This window comes from Octopus bimaculoides, chromosome 1, assembly GCF_046866305.1.
Source record: "Octopus bimaculoides isolate indiv1 chromosome 1, ASM4686630v1, whole genome shotgun sequence".
Classification (NCBI taxonomy): domain Eukaryota; kingdom Metazoa; phylum Mollusca; class Cephalopoda; order Octopoda; family Octopodidae; genus Octopus; species Octopus bimaculoides.
Window position 1 is genome coordinate 79015872 of NC_142928.1, and position 13036 is coordinate 79028907.

The 13036-nt window shown below is 34.7% G+C and overlaps 1 protein-coding gene across 8 annotated transcripts in view; it reads left to right on the forward strand.

Moving 5' to 3' along the window:
* The window catches only part of LOC106871456 (protein sidekick-1), a 589083-nt gene that overhangs the window by 397861 nt on the left and 178186 nt on the right, over positions 1–13036 (forward strand). For all 8 annotated transcript variants that reach the window (XM_089352508.1, XM_089352475.1, XM_089352495.1 and 5 more), the window contains 3 exons: positions 88–378; positions 5108–5248; positions 8398–8592. In XM_089352508.1, coding sequence (XP_089208634.1) covers positions 88–378; positions 5108–5248; positions 8398–8592 — 627 coding nt within the window. The remainder of the gene's footprint in view (positions 1–87; positions 379–5107; positions 5249–8397; positions 8593–13036) is intronic.

The following is a 13036-nucleotide window of genomic DNA, read 5'->3' on the forward strand; positions in this document are numbered from 1 at the left end:
TTTGACATTTATGAATGTCATCTTAATATGTTACTTTTGTCCTCTTAATTAATTTTATGATTTTTTTTTTTTTTTTCCAATTTACAGAAAGAACTCAAATCAGTCTTCCCCCACAGACCCAATCTTTAGTTTTTGGTAGCACAGCAATTCTCCGATGTGGTGTCAGTAGTGATCCATCAGTGACTGTGAGATGGCAGTGGATACACGAGAAACCCCCAGATAATAAAAGAACTATTATCAAACCTAGTGAACGACACAGCATTGAGAATGGGACACTGCGTATCAAAAGTGTCAATGGTATTGATGTTGGTAATTACACCTGCATTGTTACTTCCTCTGCAGGCAATGATAGCAGAATGGCTTCTATTACTGTTATGGGTAAGTTCCATTTTGTTTATTTCTTTCTGACTTCCTCTACCGCTAGCTGACCTAACTTTATATGTCGTCTGTCACATCTTTTAACATTTGTTTTATATTAATTAATTCTAGATAACATCATTGATTTAAGCCACCAATGGCTACTGCTTGTAGTCTAGGCATGCCTAAGTATTGAACTGTCCACTGGTTTCTTTTTTCTTTCTTTTCTTTGTTGTTTTCTCTTGTTTCCCTCTTTCTTTCTCTCTCTCTCTCTCTCCCTGTCTCTTTTTCTCCAGATCTCCAGACTTGCTGGAAATTTTTACTTTATATAGTTATCTCATTATATGTTCTGTATAAATTTCAAGTGGAAGTTATTGGATTTGATCTCAGCTTTAATCTATAATGATTTTGGCTTTAGCCTCCACTCTGCTATGTTTCATGAAAATAAACAACAAAAATAAATCAAAACAAAGCAACAACAAAAAACAAAAAAATAAAGTAAAATAAAATAAATAAAAAAAAAGAAAGAAAGAAAAAGTTCTATGATCTTTTCTGGCTGCTTTGAAACCATTTTATGCCAAAAGTATTGCTTTACTTAACAGATTCCAGCCATTTTCATTGCTCTTAGTATACTTTATTGATCTTACGCCAGAAGTGTTCAACCTGGTCATAGCTATTAGTATTCTTTAAATAGTCTCTTTGCTACTTCTGTTGGACTAATACGCCATCGAACATCATTGCTATTCAGTTACCTAGATATAAGATAGACGTATCTTAGGAGATTACGGATCATAAATAATCTACTTCGTGATTAAATTAAGAAGAAAAATACACGATGCAAAATAAAATTCGAGGAAATGAATTAATTGTTACAGTAATTATTGTTTCTGTCAGGTTTTTAGGTTATATATATACATATATATATATATTGTTATTCTTTACTCGACTAGACCTGCTTGTTGCTACTTTCTAGACGTTTCCCCTTCCAATAACTAAAATCTGAGACAATCTGAAATCAATTTTTAACTACATAAACCTCCTTACCTGCATGTCCATTCTATTGCCCCATCATTTTTATAGCACCTTAACTGGCCATCACTTCTCCCTTTCTTTTCAAATTAAGTTTTATTGGTACAGCTGATGCAATTCAGCCTGGGTTGATGGATATCAGGCTTCTTGCTGTAGGAAAAGCATTTATGCATTCTCAAACCAAAGTAGGAAATCCTCTACATGGTCACTTGACCTGCAATGAATAACTGTGAAACCATTCTCAAGGTCACACCCACAATATTGTGACTTTTTTTTTTTTTGACACCCACCCATCTGAGACTACCCCTGGTTCTATGGCACAAACTTTCTGTTTTAAAGCAATCTTAATTCAAAGATTCAAACATCATGATTTCATGTTGATTTATATTCCAAACACCAACCTAACCCGTAATTCTATTACCTGGAATTTTTTTATGAAACTTTGATTTCTAGCATAAAACAGCCTTAGAAACACGCTGGAATGATCAAAATAACATTTCAAAATAACATTTTAAATAGAAATAAGCGAGATATTGGGTGAAAAATTAGCAAACCTCATTTGAATATCAGAGAAATATACCTAGTAGATATAGCAAAAAGGTTAGATATGTGTAAATATTGACAGATAATTACGAAATTTGTAATTTTTAAGTGATCTCATATGAGATCAGTGGTAGGTAATGGGTTAATAAGGTTAGTTATATTACTAAATTCTTCATCATTTTCAAAATTAATTGAAACAAATGCAATTTATTACAACAGAAAAGTGATAATAAAGAGGATTAAACTGACCATAAACAGGCATCCACCACCACCAGGATGTTGTGAGTGGTTTAGTGTGGTAGCTGTCACCTCCACAAAATATTTTGCTCATTGCTTTCTCTTTATTAATAAAAATACAAATGGTAATATTCTTTCTTTGCCCATGATGTTGAATAAGTTTGAAAAGTTTAAAACTATCACAATTTTATATTAAATATGGCAATTTATCTGCCACTTCGACATTTTCAGGCCCCACCCTAGTGGAACCTGTTGCCTTTTCCTTAAGAGAAATATCAGTTTAGTTTATCTTTGAAAATCCTTTATGATATTCTGATTGTTTGTTTCAATGAAATACTTCACACTTCACACACACACACACACAATATATTATATTTTAAACATTTCGTACATATTGACATATCCTTTACTTGTTTCAGTCATTAGACTGCGACCATGCTGGGGTTCCACCATGAAGAGCTTTTAGTCAAACAAATTGACCCTAGGTTTTTTTAAAAAAGCTTGGTACTTATTCTATCAATTTCTTTTGCCAAACTACTGAGTTACAGGGATATAAACACACCAAGGCTGATTGTCAAGCTGTGGTGAAGGGGGACAAACAAAGACACACATAGATTCACACACACACACACACACACACACATATATGACAGGCTTCTTACAGTTTCTGTCTACCAAATCCACTCACAAAGCTTAGGTTGGCCCAAATCTATAGTAGAAGATACTTGCCCAAGGTGCCATGCAGTGGGACTGAACTCAGAATCATGTGGTCGGGAAGCAAGCTTCTTACCATGCAGTCATGTCTGCACCTACATATTTCACATCACACTACAAACGAATCAAATGTTCTTTCCTTATACAATATCCTTTACTTTACTACATACAACTATGAAATGTAATGTCTTCATAATGTTGATTTTATTGAGGAAGAATATTTCTTTTCTCTTTGAGAGATCTTATATTTTATTGTAATTAAATGCAAGTGGTTTCAATCAGCAGTCTTCCTGGTTATAGTTAAGTTAGGCCTCTTTGCACCATTGCTGATAACATCTCATATCAGACTTGCTTGGTCATTCTGTTGCACCTTTCTGTTCAGCCAACCATTTGGCTGAGAGTATAGATCTGCTCAGTTAGACTTGATTTGGGATTAGACAGTTACAGAACTTAATATCAAAGGAAGATAGGATATAATCAGGCTTCCAAGTGAAATTTAGCAATGTGGAGCAAGACTATTTTCAGGACCCAGAAGAGGTGTAAATTTGTTTGAGAGGGACCCAGCAAATAATCATAGCCCCCACTGCACCCTCTGGCTCATCTGACTCAGACCAATGTGCTGGCTGACACCCAACCACCAATACCACTCACATTTTTATTATACACCCTGGAAACAATAGTCAAACTTTCGCTGTAACTTTTCTATTTTGCCTTAAGGCAGGCCATGAACTCTGAGCAACTTACAGAAGTTATTCACTCGTGATATTAAGCTTTTGTCTGATCTGGATTTAACTTTCCCCATACTGTTAATCTATTGTAACAGATTTCATTTCTTGTGTTCTAACAAAACTACAGAAACTTCCTCATGAGCTTGATTTTAATTAATTGTTGATAATTTATGCACATGTGGCCTTACTTAATATCAGTTGATCAGACAAAAATTAACTGTGAGGCTAATTGGTAAATTTGAAGCCAGTAGAGTTGGATTTTAATTATAATATGCAGCAAGTGTTTTGTAACTATTATTTTTTTAAGTCTCAGCTCAATCCTGATTGAGCAGACCTAGGATCAAAAACATTGCAATTCTAAACATGACCATTCTGTCTTTTTAGAGGGTTGCAGGATTACATTATCCCGTATTTCCTTCTGTTTCCTGTGACTGTAGATTTGGTTGTCATTTCTAGTACGTCGAGCAAATATGTAAAGGCTCAGTTTTGTCAAAGTTGCAATAACATATGACCTCGCTCTAGGTGCCAACTTACAAATTCTATGCCTGAAATGTGTACAGTGGTTTGTTTCATTACTTCTGTTTCTTCTCTTACAAAAGAACCAATAAAACTGACGAGTTGTAATGCACGAGTGGGTAAGATATTGGTGATATTTCAGTGAAAAGGTGATCGATTCCATACAGCATATCATTATTTATTTATTAACATGAACAAAGTACTGTAGTATTCTAGTTTTTACCTTGCTGAAATGCTTTTACAATAATTTGGCAGTTCGTATTTCAAATCTTATCATTATTCACAACTTGAGTCAATCATGTCGGCATTTTTAACTGGTCTGATTTAGCGTGGAATTCATTATTAGGTTGTAAATAATGCAAGGAATCGTGTTCAGAAAACGCTACAGAACGAAAAAAGCGGGGAACGGTGGATTCACTTTAATCGTCAGAGAGCTGTGAAACCCTGAGTATCGATCTACTTGAGATACTCTTACAAAATGGAATAAATTATTTTGTTTGGGGTAGAAAGGCTAATGTTTTTGATACGGGGTAGACAGAAATGTCCGTCAGGGAGAACAGAAATGCTTACTGCAAGCATTTCCTTTCTCTTCGTTAAAGAATCCTGTCCGAAATGTTAGACCTCTTTTTCTTCACGGCAGAATGTATTTCACTTTGTGAACTTTGTATATTTGCCATCACAGACTTATTTCTTGTTTCCTTCGATCTCATTGCTTCACTTTTGCGCTCTTAGACGCGAGACCTAAAATCTGTCAGGCAAATGGGAAAGAAATGAGGATTTGAGCTTCAGTAAAATCATTTTTCACGTATAAAGGGAAACAACTATGTAATATCTAATAAACTTTTTTGTCGGAACGATTAGTTTCCCTTGGCTTTGCAGCTATTTAAATAAGATATTGTATTTATCATGCTTTCTCATCAATTTTGATTTTATTAACTGTTTTTTTTTTGTTTTAATGTATTTCGTTTTATTTTCTTTAACAGAGGTACCATATCCTCCAATCATTTTAAATGTGTTCGCACACAGCAACTCTCCTGGCAGCGTATCTATTACATGGCAAGCTGGTGACGATGGTAATTCCCCTATCACAGGTTACATTATACAACACAAGCTAATTAATCAAGGTAAATTAAACAGGTATTCATACAATTAAAAAAAAACAATGTAAGGAATGTCTTTGCATAATTAATCTTCATATATTATTTGTTTTTTATATTTAATATATTAATATCAAGTCATCTTTATAACAAGGCAAATCAAAGCCTTTTTCGTATCAATTCTCATAAAATCCAATTTTCTTATTACAAGTTCACCATTAAATTTTCCTGAGATTTTAATGGGTTTCCTACTAAATTTATTGGAGAGCAAATTGTGACAATTTTCTCTAAACTATGTAAAGTCGATGACAATTGACTTGAATATAAATCTTAAAACAGATATTTGCTTTATTTTTTTTTTTTTTTTTTTTTGTGTGTGTGTGTGTCTGTTTTGCTTATGAAATCTAACTTGGAAAATATTTCTTGATAAATAATTATCATTAATATTTTTGATTATATTTGTTGTGTACTGATTTATGGGTTATGAATATGCTACCCCCTCTTCTTTCTCTCTCTCTTTCTCTCTCTCTCTCTCTCTCATTATCAGCATGTGTGTGTCATTGTTTTACATGTATAGTTTTAATAGATCACCATGGTCAGAACCACAAAACCATCACACATATCTGAGGATTCCTCCTCAGCTTCACATGTTGGAGGGACTTCATTTTGACATGGTTTCTACTGCTGGATGCCTTTTCTGATATCTAAAACACTATACAGATTGTAGTGAGTGCTTTCTTCATACCATCAACACTAGAAAGATGTCATATCTCGAGCATGTACTGGGCGAATTTTGCGTGGCCATTTCCATGTCTCTTTCTTTTTAGCATCAATGAGGATAAATGCATTACTGTCATTCCAAATATACTTTCCCCAGCACCATCTCAATTCATAAGATGCCGGGTTTGCTGTCCGAAATGCTTCATACTACTAGTCCTCTGTTGCAAACCATTATCAAACGTCTTACTTTCAGCTTCTCTCTTAACTATATATAACTATTGGCTAGCTTTTCTTCTAGCTACCTACCTGCTGTTGTCCCTTCTCACCATTTATGCAAATCTTTTTAGAACTATCTCTTACAGTTTATATTTTAGATAGATCTTTGTCATTTAATGTCTGTATTCCATGCTAGCATAAGGTGGATGGTTTGACAGGATTGAACAGGTCACGGAACTAAGTCAAACTCCAGTGTCTGTTTTGACATACTTTCAAAAGCTGGATGGCCTTCCTAAGATCTAATACTTTACAGAGTGTATTGAGTGCCTTTTCACATCACTGGCACAGTTGAAGATGCTTGTCCAAGGTGCCACACAGTGGAACTAAACCCAGAACCATGTGGTTGGGAAGTAAGCTTCTTACCTCACAGCCACTCCTGTATAATATGATATAAACATAATAGTATTTAGAAATTATGTTGAATGTGTGTATGTATGCCTGTGTGTGTGTGTGTACACACACATTCATGTGCTTACCTTTCTCTTATATATTACCATAGGTCAGGCTAGTTACCTCCCTTGCATGCACTAACTTTTATTTCTGTTGCAATGCCAACTCCTCACTCTTTAACAATTCATGTATCCTGCCATCACTTCTTAGCTTGTTCTCTGTCGTTATTATTATGGACAATCGGATTGCTCACATTCTCTAAACAAGAAATTTTTTCTTGTGCAGTGTTGAATCCATTTTTCCATGGAGAGAGACTTGCTCTATTGTCGTTGAACGATGCCTAATTAAAATCTACACTACATTCTACATTTGTGAAGTCATGTGACCTTGTGGTTAGAGTGTTCTGCCTCTGCTTATAAGATCCTGGATTCAATTTCTGTACCAGGTGGCTTGTTGTGACCTTGAGCAAAGTACTTCACTTCACTTCATTTCACTTTATTCCAATCTATTCCAACTGTAATAAGGGTCAGCCAGGTGCTGGTTCAGCTCTCTCATCCACCAGTTGTCACATCCTTGATGTTCTGCTGGACAAAAGGCTATGTATCTCTGCTCATGACTACTTTAACATCTAAAACAATTAATGAATTATAGTTCATGTTATCAAGCAATACTCACGTGCAGACTTGGCTATCCTCTACATTTTTAAGATTCTTAGGGAAGTTTTTTCAATGTATTACACTTAATTGTAAACTTGCATATCAAATTATTCTTTAGACCTCCTATTAACCACTTTACACAAAATCTTCTCTTTTGCATTACGTAAAAAAGAAAAAACAATCATCATCATCATCGTTTTAACACCAACTTTTCTATGCTCACATGGGTCAAACAGAATCTTTATTGAGGTGAATTATTGCTGGATGTCCTTCTTGCCGCCAATCCTCATCTGTTTTCAATTAAAAATAATATTTCCCCATGGCCAGACATGTTTGTCCAGAATATTAGAAATAAAGGACATTGTTTTCATGAAAGCAACACTAGTTTGAAACTGTTATGCAATATCAAGGCAAGGAGACACAGCAGTGCGCTTTCATACATATATATACGTATAATAGACATACACATATATATATACATATATATATATCATCATATCATCATCATCATCATCGTCATCGTCATCGTTTAATGTCTGTTTTCTATTCTGACATGCATTGGAGGGTTTAACATGAAGCTGGCCAGTGTCCATTTGTCCGTTGTGGCACAGTTTCTATGGCTGGATGCCCTTCCTAATAACAACTACTTTACAGGGTGTGCTGGGTGCATTTTATGTAGCACTGGCACCCGCAAAGGACAAGCCTGTATGTATGGAAGGCAGTGATTTTTAACTTAGCTTGATGCATCTTTTCAAGTGCAGCAAATCAACACAACTCCCGAACCCTTGTCATTTCCTCAGTGAGGCCCAACATCTGAAGATCCTTTCTCATCACTTCATCCCACATCTTCCTGGGTCTACTCCTTTCACATGTTCCCTCCACAATTAGAAATTGGCACCTCTTCATGCAACTGTCTTCACTCATATGTAACACATGGCCATACCAACACAGTCTTCTCTCTTGCACACTACATTTGATGCTATTTTGTATTTTAGTGACATAACAATGTGTGTTTATGCGTGTGTGATCACATTGATATCACATGCTAACCGTAAAAACCAAAACACCACAGTCATCATACAAACAATTTCATTTACTTTGATCTTATAATTTTATTTTCCTCTTCTATTTTAGGTTCTCCTTCCAGCATATTGAATCCTCCTTGGGACACTTACCAAAATACAATTGATGCTCAGGTTCGTAACTACACTGTAACAGGTCTGCAACCTGCCAGTTACTATCAGTTCCGGATTATGGCAGTCAATCAGGTGGGTGAAGGTAGACCCAGCGAGCCAGCTCCTGATCCACCACTACTTATACCCCAGCAGCGTAAGTTTCTCTCTCTCTCTCTCTCTCTCTCTCTCTCTCTCTCTCTCTCTCTCTCTCTCTCTCTTTCTCTCTCTCTCTCTCAGTATTTAATTTACAATGTATTTTCACACTGTTACCCTTGCATTACCAGTAGAGAACCTTACCTTATCACATGTAATCTCTTTTTATTCCATGAGCGAATCAACATTTCTCATAAACTTCCTCATTAGATAATAAAATGAAAATTTTAATTGGATCAGTCCATCAACATTCCTACTCCTTATTACTGTTTTCGCTTTGGAAATAGTTAAATATCACTGTTTTATTAATTATAAATATTAAATTTCCTTTTATATAAAAATACACAACTAATTACTGAAAGATATCTGCAATTATTATCATTATTATGATTATTAATATTATTGAGTGAGAGAACAGTGACACTGGGGTACAAAGATATAAAGCCCAGTATACCCATCATGACTGATAAGGGTACACCAGGAACCTGCATCACAATCATATATGCATGACATTGTGATTTCATATCAAGATAAACAGTGTATGACCTTGCAGGAGGGACCAGGTTAGAATTTTCTTCAGGCTGAGTTGCCCATCCCATTCAAAAGGTCCCTGAATAAGGGTTGTTTAAGGATGATGAACAAAATACCAGTGTTTTGAGAGGTAAATTATTGAAACTCCAAAGAATTCCTCTCAGTACATGGCTATGATGCTCCCCCACTACTCCTGCTCATGATCAGAGATGCACATATCATCAGTCATCTTTTACACCAAGACAAAACATGTACATGATAACACTTCCAATCATTAAGATTAGAAGCCATGAGAACCACTGCCTGGTACTTTATCAGGGCATTTATTATTATTATTATTTTCATTTTGCATTTAAGAAATCAGTATAATTTTTATTGCATAAGTATGCATTTATAGTGCCTGCTTAGCTCCCATATTGAACTAACAACCATGGTGTTTAGGTCAAGAAATATTTGTACCGCTTCATCTCCTTCATACAAAGAACAATTTGTGATGAGTACTATGCAGTTAGTATCAGTAACCAAAAGCTTGCTTATGCCTAATGTTAAAAGCTGTAGACATTAGAGCAGTAACATTGCTCACTTTTATCAACAAATTTGAGGAGTGTGTGTTTGTGTACATGTGTGTGTATTTGTAGATGAATGTGACTAGAAATATATATATTTATACTTGTATATGTTTCCATACATATGTGTGTGTGTGTGTGTGCGTGCACATACGTCTGTATATAATTGTTTTTGTGTGTGCATAAATAAATTTGTATATGTATTATGTATACACATAAGTATACATAGATATGTCTAGACACGCATATATAAATACACACACATACAAAGATATATATATATATGTATATATATATGTATATATATATGTATAATATATATATATATATAATATATATATGTGTATAATATATATATGTATAATATATATATATAATATATATGTGTATGATATATATGTGTATAATATATATATGTATAATATATATATATATATATATATATAGTAAATTGTCTTGATTCAACGTTTTTTATAAATTCTTCCTTTCTTTCTTCTTTTAATCCAATTCTTCGTTTCATCCTTGTATTTGTGGTTCTGACCTTATAGAAGGTAGGTAATTTCCCTCTGGCAGAAAAAAAACAGAAAAAAAAAATTTTAAGTCCATGGCTTATCTCCCTTGCACGATACCTGCCTGTTCAATCACTGATTGTACCCACACATGAATTCTAGTTCTTACATTGTATATCTATTGCGTCGTTATTTTCTTTTTTCTTTATTTTTCCTATGTCAAATGTTCAATAACTGCTAACGTTTGCATGTCTTTATAGTCGAAGTTTTCCTTTTGCTGTGATATTTTAAAATAATGTTTTCATGTTACTTGGCATAAACAGGGTTATATAAAAGTAAATAATTATCTGATCTGGGGAAAAAGTTTGTGTATTTGCGTACAATTAGCATGGGTTTGTTTTATGTAGCAAAAACGTCTGGAGTTTAGTAGGGAAATTATATGTAGTAAAATAATTATCGTTGGAGTTATAGATAACACAGTCTTTGTGTGTTTTTTTATAATATTAGCATCACTGTTTGATGTAATTTATGTCATTTAGATAGAAAGAAGTTATTTATGTATCCACTAAAATGATAACAAATTCATAAATATATCGTCTGGTAATGGAATATTCAGTTTTCTTTTTTTATATTTGTTACATTAGATAGCAATTTTGATATAGCTTTTGAGGGGCCACTTTATAGGTGGTGAGGTACATGTGGGAGTTAAAGCCACTATGTGTCTAGCTTACTGTTATTTCAAATTCTTGTTTTAAAAAGAGTGGTTGGACAAACTGTTTTAGGAAAAGGTTTCCTGACAAGTAATGTTCTGAGTAAAAGAAACATTATCTAGAATGTTCAGAAAACTCAAACATTTTCTAAAATGCTCACATAATAGAATAAGTTGTATATCTATCAGACAATAATCCTTGTTGTATGTGTATTTAATTATGTATCTTTACATTCTGTGTTCAAATCATACTCAGGTCTACTTTGCTTTTTTATCCTTCTGACGTCAGTGACAATAATCACTGAGCAAGGATCAGTCATCATCATCATCATCATCGTTTAACGTCCGCTTTCCATGCTAGCATGGGTTGGACGATTTGACTGAGGACTGGTGAAACCGGATGCCAACAATCTGATTTGGCAGAGTATCTACAGCTGGATGCCCTTCCTAACGCCAACCACTCCGAGAGTGTAGTGGGTGCTTTTACGTGTCACCCGCACGAAGGCCAGTCAGGCGGTACTGGCAACGGTCACGCTCAAAATGGTGTATTGTATGTGCCACCCACACAAGAGCCAGTCCAGGGGCACTGGTAACGATCTCGCTCAAAAATCCTTACACATGTCACGGGCACAAATGCCAGAAAGGCAACGCTGGGCACAGGTGCTATCCTGATTTTGCAATTCGCTTGCCCCAATAAGTCTTCGCAAGCTGAGTTTCGTGTCCAATGGATGAGACGACGTTGGCACGGGTGCCAGTCGTCGAATTTAGTTCGATTTCAATTGCCTCAACAAGTCTTCGCAAGCGGAGTTTAGTGTCCAATGTAGGAAAGGTACGCATGAGTGGGCTGTGTAATTTACTATACTATAGAAGTTGGTGCTCCAGCTGGACATCAGTGAAAGAAGCGTAATGAAATGATTCATAGATAGAGTAAAGGGTGTGTGTGTGTGTATGGAAAGGCAGCTATTGAGTTATTTGTCTTTGGAATAGTTTATATAGAGTTTGCAATTTCAAATAAGTAGAGTCTACTGTAGAAGCAAGGCTGGTCAAGTCATAGAAATATTAGGCTAATGGAATGTTTCTAGTGGGGGTCAAAGTGCAAATGTGAGGATTAAGAAGGAGCAGACTAGCTGCTATATTTAATAAATTTAAGATGGCTTCCAACATTTTACATTTGTTCACTACCATGACACAGAAAGAAAAATACAGACTATATCATTGTCTTCTTGTTAATCAAGAAAGGGATGAACAAAAATATTTCAGTAATTTTTTTTTTTTTTTTTTGGTAGCATGTGGTTGGGTGGGAGAAAGCTGTATTTTTGTCAGTTTGAGAAGTGTCAGAGTAGGGGATGCATCACACTGGTTTTATAAACCGACACATTATAACAGACTTCCCAGCATACTGTCAGGTGTATGTATGTACCCTCATATGTAATTGATCACATGGTATGTAAGCATACCTGTGTAATTATATAAACAATTCAGAATAACAAATGAAATAATGTAAGGCAGCTAATTCAAATTTTAAAAGCTTGTCATCGCATACTAAGTAAGTGATAGGTTGAAACAAGATTTGCATGGTCTCTGTCTGTTTATCTTTATCACTAGCCAATAGCTAGGCATCTTGTTTATGTGTGTGTCTGTGTACATGCATGTGTGTGTGCATGTGCTTTAGTGTTTGTATAATTAAGTGCATCATTCAACTGAATTTGTGTATGGTTTTTGCATTTTTTCCAAAATATATGTACATATAAATTATATTGGATTGCACATGTGTGTGGTGTCTTTAAATTTTACTTGTTTATTTATCTTAACTAATTTTGATATATTTCATCAGCGTATCTATTTTATTCTGGTTGTATTTGTTACAATTTTATGTTATTTTGTTGAATTTTTTAAAAAATTGTCTATTAATACAAACAAGTATTCTTTTTCTTGCCTGTTGCTATGACATGTCACATTTATCTTAAATGATGTAAGTGGTGAACTAGCAGAGTCATTAGCTTATCAAATGAAATTGCTTTGCAATAGTCTTTCCAATACCATATGTTCTGAGTTCAAATACTACCAAGGTCGACTTTGCCTTTCATCCTTTCGGGGTCGATTAAATAAGTACCAGTTATGCACTGTGGT